Source organism: Rhinolophus ferrumequinum, chromosome 9 (assembly GCF_004115265.2).
Source record: "Rhinolophus ferrumequinum isolate MPI-CBG mRhiFer1 chromosome 9, mRhiFer1_v1.p, whole genome shotgun sequence".
Classification (NCBI taxonomy): Eukaryota; Metazoa; Chordata; class Mammalia; order Chiroptera; family Rhinolophidae; genus Rhinolophus; species Rhinolophus ferrumequinum.
In genome coordinates, this window is record NC_046292.1 from 42,306,751 (window position 1) to 42,326,841 (window position 20,091).

Consider the following 20,091-nt stretch of genomic DNA (forward strand, 5'->3'; position numbering starts at 1 on the left):
CACACACACACATACACACACACACACATAAATCAGACTAAAATAAAATGTACTACAAACAAGCTTCCCTTTTCCTCACACTTGAGTAAGAGCAGACCATCACCAATTCTGGGTTGTATCAGATCAGACAAATAGTCATCCTGTGGAAAGGACCTCTCCTAACTAATAGTCTTGCAGCCCAGACTAAGACAATGCTAGACTAGAAGAAATACCATGGATACAGCATCGTGGGTGTTGTACAAAACACATACACATTATTCAAAACCTGTAATAACCCTGGGAAGTAGGCAGGGCAAATGTTACTGTCCCATGTTCCCAAAGAAAAGAGTAAGACTCATCAGGCTGCCCTTGATTCTCCCAAGGCTACTAGAATATAAGGGGAAGAGCTGTGAGAAAAATTACATTCAATTTATTTGTTTCTGTGCCAAAACAGTAGTTATTTTAAAAAATATGTCCTTAAATATAGAATAACAGAACGCTTAAGTAGACCATCCATCATCCCTGACCTACAAAAATATGGTTATATCTGGACATACTGGTCAAAATAAATACATTAATTTTATTTTCTTTTATATTCTGAAGAAGGGGGGGAAAAAGCCAATCTGATTTTAGACCGATGTTGCCCAGGATGAGGTTCCAGGCCCCTTCTGGTCTGTAAAGATGGTATTGGAAATCTGCTACATGTGCTTTATACTTCAAAGAGCCTAACTAAAAATTTTATATTTTCTCTCACATAACTAGGCTACCCAGACTAATTAAAATCACAAATTTTCCTTTTGGCTGGAATTTTGGTAACACTCGAGATCACGCGATGATCAGAAGTCCTGATTGGTCTTTGATGATATCACAGAAATTCTGAGACCTGACAGCAGGCTCATACTGTGATTTTATGCCTCATGCCCGCTAGCTCACCTCCTAACCCCAGCACAGCAGCAAGAGACCACAGTACGAGTACCTGTCACGAGTCTAGACAGTCCAAACCTTAAGACAGAGAAAACTTTACAGGATGAAAGTCCACACACACAGAGCCAGGTAATGTAGAGTCCTTAGCGGTGAAAAGGCTAGGAGCCATTGGCCTACCTTTGAGGGCTATTGGTTTTCTGATGGAAATTAGGAGGCCGGGTATAAAGGTAGAACATTGATAGGGTTTTCTTACCAGTAATGAAGAGATATTTCTTATGAATGATTAAAGAACTCTCTAGGCCCTAATCGAAACACATTAGGAGACACTAAACAGGAATTTTGTCCTTCACATGAATGAATATACTTAAATTGGATATCTTTACCACCTGGGAGAGTATTAAAATGAGTGCTTTTAAATAAGGGAACAGAAGGTGCTGGCCCTGCTCTTTACAAGTGAGGGGTGAAGGAAAATGCACACTTTTCATTCCCACTTCCTTGATAAGATTTGCCAACCGAAGTGGCAGTAAATTGCTGAGGAGCGCAGACTTCCGAGTTAGAAGATGAGGGCTTGAATCTCAGATCTGCCATTATGTGCTGAGCAGTGCTGGGCACACGGTGGCTTAATATCTTTGACTTTGGTTTCCAGCTAAAAAAGTAAAGGCAATACTTTCCTCTCGAAAGACTGTGGTATCGCTGTACGAGCACTGGATTACAAATCAATGAATCCTTTCCTCCCAATCCCACTTCTGACATTGACGTGAAGTGCACACTAGGACAACTTGCCTAATTTCTCCAAGTTTTAGTTTCTTTCCCTATGAGGAAATAACGCCACTTGTCCTTCCAATCTCATAGGTTAACTTTGAGGAACAAGATAAATTCAGGTCAGAAAAAAGTATGTTGGAACTGGTAAAGCAAATATGCTAATGCAAATTTACCATCGTATCAATTGCATTTGCTCAGATTAAGTACCATTTCAGACCAAATCTTCAAGGAATTGTGGTGTTTGCCTGATGAAAGAGGATAAATGCTAATGGGTTTTTACTCCGGTTAGTAGACTCTGTGTTTGCATGTCTCCCACCTGCCATAGCAGCTATGTTTGGGTGGTGTTGACTATACCCATTTCTCAGCTCCAGCCAGTCAGGATAATGCCATCTCCTGCCAGGATGATTGCTTCTGGTATGCTCTTTAGAGGGTGTTGTTAGTGTTGAAGGCTTTGTTTCAACAGTTGTGAGATGAGTCACTTTCCCCTGGACGCGAATGAACCATATAACCCTGGGAGCTGCCGGCAGCCATCTTTACATGATCTGGGAAGAGTGAAGCCAGAGTTGAGAAAAATCATAGAGAAGAGCCATTGCTCTGATGATAGCATGATCCTCTAGACTAAACTGTGTCCGAAGCTAGTATACTTCCAGCCTTTTCTGTTAGATGAGCCAATGAATTTTCTTGATTGGGTTTCAGGGTTTTTTTTGTTCTTGCAAGTAAAATAATCTTAAGAAATAGACCAGGTAACCTTGAGCAAGTCTCATTAACCGTCTAAACTTCAGTTTCCTGATCTATAATGGGGGACAATAAAACACCTACCATATACAGGGTTGCAGTGAGGTTCAATAGTGATGGAAAAATGCCTTGCACAGTGCTCGGTACAAAGTAAGCATTCAACAAATTGTGACTCTTTTTATTGTTTGGCGCTCTCGACATTGCGCTAAATGTTTTAAGTACATCATTCCCCTTTATCATCACATATGGACAATCCTATGAGGTAGGATTTATTATCCCCATTTCACAAATGAACAAATGAGGGGTAGAGAGTTTAAGTGACTAACCCAGGGGCCCATGGCTACCAAGAGGCAGAAATTTCAGAGTACGAGTGTTTTCCCTTTTTGTTTTTTTAAATCTTTTGACCAGATGACCGCATCAATAAAATATTAATTGAATGTCTATTATAGACAAAAACTGTTAGGTAGCCAGGACATAGCAGTAAATACACATATTCTCTTTTGAGTTTAGTTTTAGGGATACAGTATTACAACTATCTGCATTACCAGAGATCAGACTGAATCTGTGCCTTGGATTTTCTGGCGTCATGCTCCTAACAACTAAGTTAACCTACCAATGTCTTCTAAATCCTACGGACACATGAAAAGCACTAAGTTATGCAACTAAATGTAGAACATATAGAGATCATTTTCATACACAGCTTAAAGCATATGTATAGATATTACATTCCAATTGCTATTTAATTTGTTCTAAAACCCTGAGCTAAAATGTTACATTTCTTTTGTATTTATTGATTTCATGGGTTTGAAAAAAATCTTTTTCATATAAAGGTATTATCACTATATTTTCTCTGCTCTTTCTGACATGATGTCAACTCGTGTATGTTTTCTAGGAGTCTGAACAATACAATTAGATGTGATAATACAATGGAAGAACAATAGACTAAAGTCTCTGCTGAACTGTTTTCTTGGAAATCTACAGGGAAATTTAATGGTGTGTTTTACTGTTTACCTCTAGGTGACATTCTCCAAATGTGTGTACACGTTATGGAGTGCCTCTGACAGAACTCCAATCACTAGGAGTGTAAAGAACAACTATTTGGAGAACAGTTAATCTGAACCTGCTTCTTACAAGTGTTGTCCTGTGTGCAGATCAAGAAATTCCTTACAATCAATCCATAGTAAGTCCTGAAAAACATAAATAGGCTCTTAACTTGTCTTCTTAACAACTAGGTAAATATTTTGTCTAAGAAAATGTAAAACTGTCAGGGCACATCCCAAATGAGAAGTCACCGGCTTTCACAGGCAGGAGGTGAGGTTCTACTCTCCTTTCCTGCCTCATCCCCAGGCTTTTTGTGTAAATTTTGATAGAGTCTGAGAGGAGGATATGGAAAATTATCCTGCAAATATATAAAATCAGAGGTATAAGGGACCTCTGATTTTATGAGATTTTTACCTGTATTGAAGCCATAGATGAGGAAACTAACAAACAACTGACAATAGAGTTTGTTTCTTGTCTTTTGATAGCTTAGTTTTTAGATATCTGAGAATTGTGGAAATGGACGGATTTGTAGTCAGAGATCTAACTTTGCTCTTTCTAGCTGAGAGACATTGGGTATATTGTTTAACCTCTCCAAGCCTATTTCTCGTTGTAAAATGAGACTAATAAAGCCTATTTTATAGGGTTGTGGAATAAATGGGCTCAGCTCATAGTAGATACTCAATAAAAGGTTAAGTTTCTTTCTCCTTTAATTCTCTAAGAAACTATTTATTTAATATAATGTGTCTCAAGAAAAATATTCCTCTTAGGAATATAGCCTAAACATCACCAGACTTCACCAGTTTGGGAGTAGAAATAATATTATATAAATAACAACATATTTTTAAAATTTATTTCCGCATTTATATACTACAATAATTTCTGGGTATCAGTAGGGATGTGTCTTATGTCTTCCAGCCCCTTGCTGAAGTCTGCTACCCAGGAGAGCAACTTAGGGGCAGAACCTTCTCCTGCCTCTCCTGGTGCAACCATCAACAGGGTAGCTGCCTTCTCTGAGAACCCAAGATACCCAAATTGTAATATCATCAAGGAGCCAAAATGACATGACTTTCTGTTAAGACTGCAAGGCCAGAAACATACTGTGTCTACAAGGAAATGACCCTCTCTCCCATTTTGTTTAACACCATTGTTAACACCATTACTTGTGCTTCCCTGTGAAAACAGCTTCTTCAGCTTCTGACTATATAGTCGTTTCCCTTCACTGTCCATAGGAAAGACCAGGAAATTCTCTATCCCAAGGTCCCCTATGCCGCATGATCCATCCAATGCAGACCAATTTCTGTAAACAGTAAGGTTAAAGGCTATCAATCTCCCAGTTTATCATAATCACCCAGACTCTGAAACCCAGTTTAGACTCAGATGGAATCCTTTCTACAATAACAAGTACTACCCATTCTGATTTCTCACCCACTAGAGGTCTGCCTTCCAAATCAAAAGCAAGTAAGAGACAAAGTAAAATGTGTAATATAAATTTATTCTATGACATTTCCATTTGAAGATATTTTAAAATAGATTAAAATACATCAATATTTCATGAAAAAGAAATACCCAGAATAATTTAGTGATACCTGTAATATACATGATTTAACCATGAATATCTATTTTTCATTTTGAACTTCATTTTTTGAAAAAGTAACAAAAATGATAAGTATTGCTGCATTCTTTATATATCCTGTGACTCGTAAATTTTAATTCAACTGTCAGTTCTTTTCTCAACTATATATGTTAATGGTATTTGCTTCTGGTTTTGAGTGGGAAGAGTATCCACTTTCTGTTTCTTGACAATGATATTTAGGTCTTCTTTTTCTGATTCTTCAAGAAAATGCTTCATACTGAGTTTGAACAGTACTCGGGGGTCTGGTCCAGCAAGCGGTGGGCAGTTACAGATCTCTCTAATTGTAAGAGCCTATAAAGAAAGAGTACAATAAAATACAAAAAAGAATACACAACAAATATATATGTATATATATATACACACATACATATATATGTATATATATAAATTTATTAAGATTATTCCAGTAATTCCTAATATGCTTTATGCAAAACAATAAAATATAAGAATACATTCTGTATTATTTTAATAAAAGTTTTAATTACAACACATGAAAGAGAACCATAGAGAAATTCATGGTAAATAGTTACATTTTAATGATTTATTCACATAATACATTTCAAAAAAACAACTGTGTCTGCAACAACAGCGCAATGTCCCTTGGGGGATAAACAAGCCCTCTTAGAGGTATCTCTTTTGTTTCAGTCAAACTCGAGCCGACCCTGAGAACAACTGTTCAGATTACAAAAGATCTGAAGACTATGACAGTTTTTTCTCAAGAAAAAGAAAACAATAGAATACGGATGCCTAAACATACTGAAAAAAGATATATATAAATGGGGCCATCTGTAGTAGAATTGATGCTAATAATCTAGAAAAGTAAGCAAATCAAAATCATGACCAATTTTTAACTCCAAGGAAAATAAAATACTGCGAAAAAAGGAAAAGTACACTTTCACAGTACGCTACCTGGCTCAGCTGTGGCTAGTGTTTACAGTTTTAAAATCTTGAGCTAATGCAAATCACAGTTTTACCATACTGCAAAGGGGGAGAGCTGGATACATGTGTGCGCGTGCACAGGGTGTGGCAGTGATAAGGGAGAGTTTAATTCTCATCCTCTACGGGGAAAAGTAAAACTAGACAATGCCTAAAACGGAAAAGTTAGGAGCTAGCACTGTAAGCGTGTTATGTAGATCTGATGGGAAATAGAAAAAGAATTTAAGAAAGTCAGAAATGGTGCTCTTGAAGTTGAGGGCAGGGTAGGGTGACTACTGTTTTACGTAACTAGCCTTAGAGAACCATGAGATTCTTTAACGTGGGTACATGGATGACTTTAAGACATAAAAACTAAAATACTTGTTTTTTAGGAAAAAAGTCTTAGAATCTAAAGGGTTTTAAAAGAAAGATATTTAGGGGGGGGAAAACTACCGTAGTTTAGTTTTTTACTACTACCTCTAACTTTTTGATAGTGATGTGTATTAATGGAAGTAAATAAAGCAGGGAAGGGGACAGTCAGTGTTTGGGGGAGTGGTAAAATTTTAGAAAGACTGACCAGGCAAGTCATTCACTGACAAAAGAATGACTCTGGGGAATAGGGAGAGCAGACCTGAGGACATGACGAAAGAGGTCATGTGGGTACCCAGAAGAGCATTCCAATACGAAGCAGCTGCAATGCGACGACCTGAGATGGGGGTAGGCCTGGAGTGTTCTGGAACAGTGAGGAAGCTAGGACAGCCGGAGCAGAGCATGGTACAGGGGGCAGGGGCAAATTATGTAGGATTTCTTAGGGCATGTAAGGATTTTAGGCTTTACTCTGAGTAGGCCTGAGCCAGATAATTGTGGGGTCCCTGGCAAGAATGCAAATGAAGACTCAGATACCATGTGTTTAAATATCTAAAAGCTGTAAGTCAAGCTAATGAACTACTACATAAAATATGTTCTATTCCCCCACTTTGAGGAATACACATTCCAAATGACTCTGAAGGCCAGGTACAGAATTAGAATTCTTGAAATCTGGAACTTCTAAGAATGGGAGTAGCCTACCCTAGCTCCGGGCACTAGCCCGCTGTCCACTCCCTTCTCCGCCCATCCCTGGCTCACCTGGCATGTGAGGGGCCTTGTGAGTGTGTCCAAGGGAAGAGGTCCACACAGGCCCTGGAAGCAGGATCAAAAATGTTTGGGCAAGGAATTCCATTGTCCCAAACACCCAGAGTATCGTGGTGGGGGCACAGGTTCTTAGATGAGTATATTCCCTTACGTTCCACAGGAGAGGGGGGCATGTAGCCAGAGGCAAGTCAGAAAAGGGTCTTCTAAATGGGTGAAGCCAGCAGGAGCTTGCATCTAGGAGCACTACTGACTCTGCGTAAGGCTATGACTTACCAAAATAAATTAAAGAGGAAAAAGTATTAAATAGGGGCCTTGTCTGAATTTTCTTTGTATTTCACATTTTATATCTATTGAGCGTGTTCAATAAATGTTCCTTAAAGTAAACTGAACTGAAAAAACAAGAAAATGTTTCCCAACTACAGCACTGAAGTAAAAAGAAAATCAGACCCTCAGCTAAATGGTGACCTAATGTCTGAACCACATACCTTTGAGAGTAAAAGGAGATGCTATTAAGATTTACTGAGTAATCTGGCACAAACTGAGACTGTCCTGGCAAAGCCGGGACAGTCTACCCCTTTACAACCACACTGACGTTCTTTTCCAAGTGTGAAGCTGATCTACCATGGCTGCCAGGTCACATGCCGAAGGCCTTCCCTGGTATCAGTAAGGAGGGCAAGTGTGCCGTCCAGCAGGTAACAGCAGGCACAGCTGAGATCAGCAATGAGAGATGCAAAGCAGAGAACAAAGGGAAGGACAGAATGCCATCTCCTATCATCTCTTACATTCGGTAAAAGCTCTTTCTCTTTCCCTTAAGTTCTCTTACTCGATCTTTTTAGTCAACAAATATTTAGAACACCACACTGAGTAAGGTGCCAGGGGACACATCAGGCAGAATAAACAGTCACGATCCCTGCCCTCCTGCAAGTTACTATGTATTTCCCCATTACTGGGTATCTGAATTGTTTTTATAGTTTTGATTGGCTTTTGTAAGTTACCCTACGAATATCTTTATTTAAACAAAATATGTTATTTTTTAACCCTCATTTGGGTGTACTTGAAGTACACCCCCAAAATAGAATGAGCTATTCAGAGTAAGAAGAAATTGTAATTTCTGTTATATAGGACCAAACTGCTTTCTGTCAGAAAGGCTTTACCAACTTCCAATGTCATCAGCACACAGAAATACCTGAGTTATTCATAATTAGTAAAACATAGTATTTCATGATTTTTATCTATATAACCACACAATTTCAAACCTCAGAATCCTCAGAACTCATCAGCTAAATTTTAGAGATGAGGAAATTGGGCCCCAGAGAGATTAAGTGACTGGCAGGGAACAAAAGCTGCTCAGCGAATGTTTACAGCAGCTTTATTCATAGCTGCCCAAACTTGGAAGTAACCAAGATGTCCTTCAGTAGGTGATGGATAATCTGTGTTACAGCCAAACAATGGAATATCATTCAGTGCTAATAAGAAATGAGCTATCAAGCCACAAAAAGGCAGGGAGGAAACGTAAGTGGTTAAAAAAAAAAAAAAAAAGCAAATCTCAAGAGGTTACATAGTGTATGATGCCAACTACAAGGCATTCTGGAAAAAACAAAACTATGGAGACAGTAAAAAGATGAGTGGTTGCCAGGATTTACGGGAAAGATAAAAAGGCAGAGCATCAAGTATTTTTAGAAGGCAATGAAACTCCTCTACATGGTAATTTAATGGTGAATATTATATACCTGTCAAAACCCCCAGAATGGACAGCACTGAGAGTGCACCCTAATATAAATTACGGACAGTGATGATGATGATGGGTCAATGCAGGGTCACCTCCTATAACAGACGCGCCGTTCTGGTGCAGCATTTTCATAGTGGGGGAGACTGCGGGGTGGGGGTCGGGGGGAAGGATCTATGGCCAATCTCTGTAGCTTACGTTCAATTTTGCTGTGACACTAAAATTGCTCTTAAATAAAGTCTATTTTAAAAAAAAAAAAGCTGTCATGGAAATAAAAAGGCTTAGAAAAAAGGAGATTAGCACCTGCTTTTGTTATTGTTTTTGTTTTTAATACTTTTGCACTACATGCTTTCATACTTAATGTTTTTTTGCACCACATTATATATTTCTTGAGTAAATCTTTTACTGGATAAATGTACTTTGGAGAGGTCTGAGCTACATTAATTGCTAGAAAAACTATGTATTCTTCATAAAGGTTTTCTATTAATATTTCTTCATGTGTGAACTGTTTCTCACCTCCAACTATCTGTAAAGCAGAATCCTATTACAGATTAAATATATTTCTATCAAATCTTCATCTATTTTTGCATAGTAATATTTTATCATATGTGTTGTAAAATATTTTTTCTGTTTCTTTACTTTCCTTCCCATATTTATTTTATTACATTTCATGTTGCCAACATCTTTTATTATAAATTCAAATCTACCTTATTAAATATACTTTCATCTCTTTTAAAGTGAGCCACATTTTCCCAGTGTACAGCTAGAATATGCCTTTCCATTTCCTTTGCTTTCTGTGTTTAACTTCATGCACTACACATAATAGGTACTTAAATGCACGCTCAATTTTAAACAAACATTTATAGAACACAAGCTATGAATAAATCATTATGACAAATATCACAGGGAAAACACTCTTAAGAGTTTATAGCCTAAGAGAAAGCAGGGATGTACTCCAATAACAAGAATATACAGTTCTAAGAATCCCAAGGAAGAATCCCACGGAAGTGAAATATGGAATTAGCCAGCCTAAAGATTCCAACTAGAGTGAAAGGAATTAACATTTACTGTTCGCTTTCTATGTGCCTTGCACTTATGCCAGGTATTTTACAAATGTTATCTAAACTGTATTGTTATCACATGAACCACTTTTGAAATGCTGGTCTTCGGAGCAGAATACTACTTATCATTAAAGTGTCTTTCTGATAAGGGAGGGAGGGAAGGAAAGAGGGAATGAGGCAGGACCTTCCCAACACAAATACACAAGTATGTACATAAAACACCCAGGGGAAATTGCTATCTCGGTCTTAACAAATGAAGAAAACTGAAGGCTAGGTAACTTTCTCAAAGTTGAGTGGCTGGGCAGGGTCAGAATTAAAACCCAAGAATCCTAAGACCACTACTATTTTTACACTACTTCTAACAATATCCTTTCCCTTTACCAACTATTAATTTGCTACAGGCTAAATTTCTACAATGGAGTGGAACTGCTATTCAATTGCATTACCCAATTTTTCTATTTTTAACTCAAAATTATATTACTTATCTTTCCTATTGTTATACATCACACAATCACTTAACAAATATTCACTGCGCGTTTCAGAAACTGTCACACGCACTAAAAATACAACAGCGAATATGGGTCTTACATTCTAGGGAAGGAGACAGACAACAAATAAGTAAACAAAATAATTTTAATAAAACAATGAAGACATTAAACAATGAACTGTGTTAGATAATAATTATATGGAAGAGACGCTATTTGAGATTGGGGGATCAGGGACAGCCTCCCCCCAAGGGAGGAGATATCTGTGTAAAGAGCTGAGGAAAGAATGATCCCAGCTGAGAAATCAGAAAGTAGAGAAGTTGTAAGGAAGAAATAAACTTGAGGTGAAATAGCTGGAATCAAAAAAACCTGGGGGGAATGACATGTGAAAAAGTTGGAGAAGTAGGCAGTGACCAAATTATGGGATTTAAAGATCAAATAAGAGTTTGGGTTTTTATTCTATATTAGATGAGAAGCCAGTGAAAGGTTTTAAACCAGCAAATGACATTAAAAAGGTTGTCTGACTACTGTATTGAAAATAGTTAGGCGTTAAAGTGAAAGATGGAACAGGAAGATTAAAACAGGAGATGACTATAGGAATCTAGGGGAGAGATGATGGTGACTTTCAGCAGGTAGCACAAGTGCTGATGTCACAGATGGAGAAGGGAGCGGGCGCCTAATGCCTGATGGAGGCAATTGGCAAGGATTTCTCGTGCGTAGGATATAGAGGCAAAGAAAAGAATCAAAGGTAAGTCATAAATTTCCTCCTCTGCGTTTATTAAAACACAAGGTGCTTTTTAAAAAAATGATTATGCTACCCATGCATCTGAGGATAATTTACTTGCTTATAGTCAATAGTTATTGTTATAGTACTGTATTGTTTGCTGCTTAATGACCTCAATCCATAAATTCTTTTAAAGGTGGCGCTCTTACCAAATTGTCAGAATAAAATAATTTATGCTTATAAAATGAATCAGGTAATTAACAATGTCCCTTTCTATATTTTGAAGCTAGAATTAAAATTATTCACTAAATAACTGTTCTTTGAACTTTTGAAAAAATTCTCCAAAGTAAATCCCCATCAGTGCTAGGTGCCCTTTTCTTTGCTAATTTGTTATAATTCTTTGTGTTTCTAAATACAGTGTTTTTATTTATTTGATTTAATTACACTTTACCTTAATCTGAGAAGGTTCATTCTAGTTATAATTTCTACTTCTAGCTGAATCCACTTAGGCAGTTTCTCTCTCTCTCTCTCTCTCTCTCTCTCTCTCTCTCTCTCTCTCTCTCTCTCACACACACACACACACACACACACACACACACACACACTTGCACGCACACACTTTAATTACTTCTGATTTTGACCTGGGCTACTAACATCATCATCAAACTAAAAATAACATTCACCCAAATATTTTGGGTTTCCTGTATGTTAATTGTTGTAGCTCTTCTCCTGGTCCTATTTACGTTTTATTCTCTAACTGATCCAATGATTTTCACTTTGATAAAATTTCCCAAAGGATCAACTATTGTAATTTTGCTTTTTTCTGCTTAGTTTTATTAATTGTATTTTTCCTGTCTGTGCACATTACACATCTCTTTTTCTTTGTTACTAATAATTTAATTTTCTTTACATATAGGTTTGACAGTAACCCATGAAAATATGGCTACATCATTACAAAATTTCTTGATTTTAAGGCATGCTCTATTGTTTATGGATTTATCTTTTGCCTTATGCACATAATTTTATTTTAATTTTCATGGAGCTCACATCTTTTAATTTTTGATCTGATTTAATGTACTGTGTCCTGACAATTTGAACTGTAACACTTTATATTAAGTATACATGTTTTTGTCTAAGTTATATGACCAGTATCTTTATGAAAGATGTATGTGCATTTGTAAAGAAAATAAACATCTTTTTCATAGCAGTTAGTTTGTTATGTCAGTTAAATATTTTTGTACTAGTCATTCAATTTTTTGTTAATTCCTTACTTGAACTGTGGTTTTCTAAGAATAATAAGGTGCGAGCTATAATCACAATTATACATCAACAAACTATGTATTTTATCTAATTCTCAATTGCCAGTGGATTGTGGAAAGAGCACTGCTGCTACTGAGTACTTCGCTGACATACCGTTTTACATGTTTCACTTGTTAAGGGATCTTCCATCTTACAAGAAAGAAAAGTTGGTTTGCTTACATACCATACCAAAGTGTATCAATTCCACTGATTTTTGTTTGTTTTGTTTCTTTCTCCCTAAACGCTTACACTTCTCCAAAGTCTGAAAGTAAAATCCAAAGTCATTCTCACTCTTACCTGTCTTTAAATTTTCTCTTTATACCTTGGCATCTCCTAAGAGCCTATCTTTGCAATGAATATCAAACATTTGATAAATTTAAATATCCAGGCATCATTATTTCAGGGCTTCTCATGCATGATGCATTGGGATTCTTGTAAAAACCCATCTTGAGAAATATTACCTATATCAAAAATGTGGTATAGAAGCCATAGTCAAAGAAACGAAGACATGAATGAATGTTCTGGTCTTTACCACTGTTATATGCAGCTTAGATTTCCTTGTGTCTTTTCAAGATTCTTCCGTGTTTTAGACATTTCTGTTTTTAGCTTTGGGTGTTTTAATTTGGTTGTGCTATGTTCCTCCAGTATCAATGAGTCTTTGCTCTGTGGCACCAATTCTGCTTTTCACGGCCTCCACTGAAAGTTTTACAGCTTCTCTGCTGTATTCACAAGTTTTGCAATTTTCTGAAATGAATTTATCTTACATATATATATATATAAAGTCATTCTTTCTTCTGTCACTTTCAACGTAATTAAATCAGCCTTATGCCAGCTTCAGGAGGCGATACCACTGTACTTCTCATCACTTAGGCTGTCCTCTCCAATGGAGTAAAACTTTTAAATTAGACAGGAGATTTGAGATTCGGTTTTGTTTTTTAGATTTTCTAGTCTTTGAATCTTATCACACTGGGGGGAAATGGGCATTTCAGAGGCTTTGCTTTTTTGTTATTATTGTTGTATATAGTTTAGATGAGGGCCCTTGTGGTATTATTAGTTAAGGACACTCAAAACACTAAATAAGTCTTTTAAACACAATTACCAATGATCATCTTTCCTTTCTTTTCAACTCTTATGCATTCATCATTATTCTGATTTTTTTAAAAATCTCTTACCTACCTCTTAAATCTACTCTTAAATAGGAGGGAAATGTAACTGCACCGTCTTTTATTACATTAGAGTTGATTTGGCTGGTCTGAGTTCCTTTTTCATATATATATATGTATGTGTATATACATATACATACATATATGTATGTACATATATATCTATATCTATCTATCTATCTATCTATCTATCTATCTATATATATATATATGTACTCCTCAAGACACACATTCATGTTAGCCTTTTGAGACAGAGGATGATGGTTCTTCAAATAAAAGAACTTCTCAGGCTGCTAAAGAACTGGATATTTGCAGAGTGCTCAATCATCACTTGCCGGCCAGAAGAGGGAAAATCACATTTCCAAAAGGGAGGTGAGGCCACCACCATCCAAACCCACAGATCGAATGTGGAATCACTAACTTTGAAGGAGCCAGATTAAGAGAATCCTGATGTGAAGCAATACGAAGCATAGATGCACTACTTACAAAACATTCTTGCCAAAATTTAACTTCCATTGATAGGCATATAGAGAAACAAGTTAGAGAATACCACAAAGAAACAAGCAGATACATCTAGGATGGGGGACTAAATGTACTCAACAAGTCAATGACATGCATAAAAACAAACAAAACGGGTGGGGGGCACTGTTCTAAAGTCAAAGAGGCTTAAAGGACACAGCAACCAAACGCAATGTATGGACCGCGATTTAAACAAACCAATTATAAAACTATATTCTGAGACAGACAAATTTGAATATAGATAGGATATTTAAGTTTATTAAGGAATTATTAATTTTTCTTAGATGACAACGGAAGAAAATGATACAACTTTTTTTACATGTTAGAAAGTTTAATAAAAAAAAAGTTTAAGAAAGGCTAAATGCAATGAAAGGTTACATGTATTATTTACTCTAATTCTAAATATAACATCTGTGACAACTAATTATATAAAATGCATATTTAAGTAATTAGGAGGGAAAGCCCTCATGTTTTAAAATACTTCTGGGAAAAAAATAAAATTTGCATTAACATACTTCTGGGAAAAAAAATAAGAGAAGGGACAGAAGCAGCAAGTGTACAGAAACACTGATATTACTGACCGTGAGTGAAAAATGGGGTTCACTAGATTATTCATATTGTTCTCTACCTTTAGATGCGCTTTTAAATTTTTATAATAAAAAGTAAAACTAAAACATTTTTTCTTAAAAAAACACCTTTTTCCTCTCTGACTTCTCTTCTCTGTCATTTTTGCATTTCTGTGACTTCATCCTTAATTTTACATCTATGTCTTTAGTTCTAAATGGCTCATGAGAGGCTTAAATGTTTCTCCTGAAAAATAAAACCAGTCCCTTTACACTCCCATCTATTTTCAGCTCTTTCCTTTAATTTCTGAAGGCAAATATATACTTTTCAAAAGCCTACGATTTTAGGAGTAATAACCTCAATCTTAAAACTCACTAGAAACAGATTTAATGGAGGAAATTAACGAGAATCGTAGGTTACTACTTTAAGAGAAAAAAGAGAAATACAGTAAGGAGAAGTCTAACAAAACAACAACTTCTGTTTATATTATTAGTCTGACAGGATGATTTAATATGATATCCTTACTTGAAAGGCAAATGGATGACAATAGAAAATAAAAACAGAGAAAATGGTGAAAGACTTCGATATGGACAAAAAAGATCACTGGATGTCCTGTCAAGTGTGTCCTTCGGTATTATCTCGGCCTTTCTTGGCCTTAGAGCTATTTTACAACTTTGCATTGATCAAGAATGCAAACAATACTTGTCTTTGGAAATGGACATGTGTCTGGTGGAATGCAACTGATTATTGCCTCATGGATGGATCAGTTTTGCACCTATTTGTAAACTCATTTCAGCTCTCCTTATTTATTACATACCTATGGTTCTTAAATTCTCCTTTGGGCTAGTTGTAACTATTACTGGCTCCCTTGTTAATAATAAGTTAAATAAAATCTCAGACATGGTTCATTTTATATTTGTACGTGTCATAATTTTTACCTTTTAAATTTTTCCCCTCTAATTTATTTCATTTCCTTTCATAAACTGCAATGGAAATTGAAGTCTGACTAGTTTTTGAAGTAGTCTAAAATAACTAAGTATAAATAACTGAAATTTTTAAATACACAAAAATAAAAAATTAAAAAGTAAGGCCACCTTGACACAGGTCAATTGTCCATTAAAATGATAAAATAATAAGGAAAAGTTTTTAAATAAAATTGTATAATCAACCACTCCTAACATATGAGAATGATATATTAAGAAATGGCTATACTTATTCTCAGTAACAACTAAAGTATTTCTGAAACAACTGCTGATACACATCAGAATTCTTGTAGGCATTACATATCAAGTAAATCTGCAATTATTTACTCATAAAAATTAAACTGTAATGAGTTTAAAAAAGAAAAAGAAAAAAAAAACAGGAAAATAAAATTATTGCCAGAGAAGCTTCATGATTAGATTAAAAGCTTCCTTTGAAAATAGAAACCAAGACATTTCAAGGGAAAAAACAAAAAAATCACTTCCATTTTTTAAACAACTTTTTCCCAAAACTATCATTGCTTTTCTCCCTTTTCCCCCAAAAGCAATTTTTTCTAATAGCCCATTCATTTCAGCCTCAAGTAGATACACATCACATGCACCACAATATTTTTTTAAGGTTTTAGACAATGTTACTACTGTCAGGCTTCCTGGCTTTATATGATTCAGAGACCAATTCAATTACAGTAGCTGCTACGATATTTGCTTTTTCCTCAACCCTCTCCATGTCAGACAAAATGAAATTCTGTAAGGTGAACAGTGTATGTTTGTGTACATTGGCCAACAACGACATTACATTTCAATGTTAAGCTCATGAGATGTACAATATTAATGATTTATGTCTCTATTTTACCCAATTATAAATGCATAAGAATGATTTACACATGAGTTCAAACCCCCCAGCTTACTGAAAGTTTAAAGAATTCAAAATAAGTGAGAATAAAATGGCATTTACAGCCTGCCACTGAGTGATTCTGATATTTAAAAGCTAAGTGTAGTAAATTTGAACATCAAGATTTAAAAAAACAGTTTACAAATAAAGCTGACACTGCAAGTTCTAAGAACATTAAAAAATAAATCCTTTTCAAAATTATGATTATAATAACATAACCCCAAACACCTAAATCCAAATGAAATGCTCTTCCTATATATTCTAATATTCTCTATCTACTCCTCTTCCCCACGGCCTCCACGAAAAGACGGCACAGAGAGAGTTGATGAGAGAAATAGAAAATAAAAAATTCAATCTAAATGCCTTCAGTTGTAAAATAAATCTTTCATGTGGGTTATCATACAATTTCCCTTATTCACATCTATTCATATTTTTTAACAATCTTCACAGAAAGAAGGTTAAATAAGGTTATCTCTTTTCAAGGACAGCTTATAGTATACACAAAATTAAAGTCCAAACAGTATAAATATAATTGTAAAACTGCCATACTGAACGTCAACAGGTTGATATAACATCTGTTTTTCAATTTTTCACCCCAGTTGTTATGGTAACCAAAATATGTGGGAATATGTGTTTCCCAAATTTAACTGACTATTTCAAGTAAATAAAATTATAACATATCATCTTATTAACTATAAATATTATTACTACAACCCTATATTTATCCTTTTAAATTGTTAGTGGAACACAGGATTATATTTAACTAGGCATTTACACATGCTTTATGTTAGAATTCACATTAAAAAAAAATACAGCAAGGATATATTTTTTCCTACTTTGGGGGCATTTTCTTGATATAAAAACAAAACAAAAAAGGAATTAGTCTATTTTCTAAACAACATACTACACTAAAATGCTCCAAAATTATATGAATGTACTAATTTGTAGGAGCTGCAGATCACCTCGTTGGTAACTCAGACCCTGTTACACCTCTAGCACTCTGCTGAAAACGCCCCACTGGTGTCCCCTTCTAAGCAAGAGCCAAAGTCCTTACAGGGTGACAAGGCCCACAGAGTCCACTTGCCCTTGGTCACTCCATTCTAGCCATGCTGGTTTCCTTGCTGTTCCTCAAATACATGAGGCTCACTCCTTCCTCAGAGCCTTGTACTTACTATTCCCTCTGCCTAGAAGGTTCTACCCCCGCAGGTAGCCACGTAGCTCTTTCACTTATTTCAAGTCTTTGTTCAAATACCATCTTCTCATTGAAACTTTCTCTGATCAACCCCTTTTCAAACCAACTATTCCAGCACTTCTACCATCTTTGCCCACATATTACATATTTACTATGGACTGAATTGTGTCCCCCACAGATTCATATGTTAAAACCTAACCCCCACTGTATTTGGAATTGGGGCCTTTGGGAGATTATCAGGTTTAGATGAGGTCACGAAGGTGGGGCCCTCATGATGGGATCACTGCCCTCATAAGAAGAGGAAGAGACACCAGTGTGCCCACTCTCTCCATCATGTGAGGACACAGCCAGAAGGCAGTCATCTGCAAGCCAGGAAAAGAGACCTCACCGGAAATCAAATCGGCCAGAACCTTAAAATTGGACTTTCTAGCCTTCAGAACTGTGAACAAATTCATTTCTGTTGCGTAAACTGAAAACTTGATCTTAGACTTCTAGCCTTCCAAACTGTGAAGAAATTAATTGTTGCTTAAGCCACCCAGTCTATGGTATTTTGTTACGGCAGCCCAAGCTAATACACTGTTCTTCCTCCTTTATTTTCATCCCTAACACTTATTACTAATACTATGTAATAAATTGGCGACTTATTCTGTACATTACTAATGTACTGTCTGTCTCTTTTTACTGCAGAATAGGTTTCGTAAGGGCAGGGTTTTTTGTCTATTTTGTTTACAGCACCTATAATACCTACAACCTGGCACATTAATTGGTAATCAATAAATATTTGTTAAATGTACATAGTTTTATAATATCGTAAATGTTGATATGCTATGGTAAAAAATAATATATTTCTGTGATAATCTTCAAGGAATCCAATAAGAAATAAAAATATACAACCTTCAGTAAGTTACATTTTTTAAAAAATCAAAATTACCAAGATTTGTGTTCTCACAGAATCAAATAATTTTACTTTCCTGATTTTCTCGATCTTTTCTCCCCCTATGGATCTGATCTACTGCAGGCTCTGTCTTCTTCCTACTAATTAAATGTGGAAACCACCTAATGCTGTTAACTTTACCCAGGCTCTTTTTCTCTGCTTACTTCCTAAGTGAACTCATCCATTCTCACTGCTTCAACTATCACCTTTTTGGGGGTGACTGCAATCCTCATCTCAGGCCTAGATTTCTCTGCACTCTGGTCCTATATTCTCAACTACTACCTTTGAGATGTTTACATCACTTCAGGCATATTGTCAGAAATGTCAAAGAATAGGAGCATTAGGTAGAATATAACACTATACTCACTAAAGTAGAAAAAAAAAATCTTAAATAAAATCAAACAAAAAATGTAGTCTTTAGTAGTATATAGACTCACATAATTTTATATACTGCCTGAGGATTCACTTTCTTTCATTATAGAAATTAGAACTGTAACAGCTGGGAATTCCATTCTCTGAATTATGAGTATGTATTCTAATTAACAATATACTCTTACACTATCAGTTTCACTTCAACCACTGAATTATTCCCAATATTGTAGTAGAGTTTTATTACTTTCAAATTGAATTTAATCACTTGGGGGGAAAATATAAGAAATTATATAAGGTTTTCAATTTAAGTTTCTGAACTAGGATAGATTATTTTTAGAAGAAAAATATCTCCCAATGTTTTTCTTCATCATTAGCTCCCAAATAACATATTTGTTTCTCCATTTTTCTTCATACGCACTAATCAATTCATTATTATTTTAAAGACTTCTCTAAAGCACATTTTTTACTTCTCTAAAGATCGTTAATTATCTTCGATGATGAAATGACAACTCAGAATTTAGCACAGGCTTCAGATAAAAGTTGGCTACAATTCATTATCCAATTTAAGCAAACCACGTATTTTTAGAATTTCACTAAGCAAAAATAAAAAGGGAATTCCGAGAGAAAAACCATGTGGTTATTATGGCTTTAGAGATAGAGTAAGCGTCCTGGAGTGGTATAAGTTCCCTGGGTCTTGGGTAGCACTAAGAGGGCTCTTAGAGGCAGTGGTCTTCAGTACAAATCAATTACCGATGAAACACATGTTGTCCCGGTCCTGTGTTGCAGCTTTTAAGATCATTACTACACATTACATCAAGTAAACTTCACTACTGTTTTTTCTTCTCAAATATTTTTTCTTCAAATTAAGAGTATAAGTAAAATCTATTTAGGACAGTTCTTAAGAACCCATGTCTACGTGTCCCCAATCCTCATGAAAGGCACAAAGTATGTCCAAACTATTAACAAATTCTATCATCATTCCATTAAAAATATATCCAAAACCTGACCCTTTCTTTCTCTCTATTCTGCCTCTGTAATCTCTTTTTGAATTTGTATTAAA

The 20,091-nt window shown here is 35.6% G+C and overlaps 1 protein-coding gene across 3 annotated transcripts in view; it reads right to left on the reverse strand.

Annotated features, from left to right (window-relative positions):
- Window positions 1-4,912: 4,912 nt before the first annotated feature.
- The window catches only part of OMA1 (OMA1 zinc metallopeptidase), a 52,729-nt gene continuing 37,550 nt past the window's right edge, over window positions 4,913-20,091 (reverse strand). For all 3 annotated transcript variants that reach the window (XM_033115881.1, XM_033115882.1, XM_033115883.1), the window contains exon 9: window positions 4,913-5,365. In XM_033115881.1, the coding sequence (XP_032971772.1) occupies window positions 5,153-5,365 (213 nt within the window). In that variant the 3' untranslated portion in view covers window positions 4,913-5,152. The remainder of the gene's footprint in view (window positions 5,366-20,091) is intronic.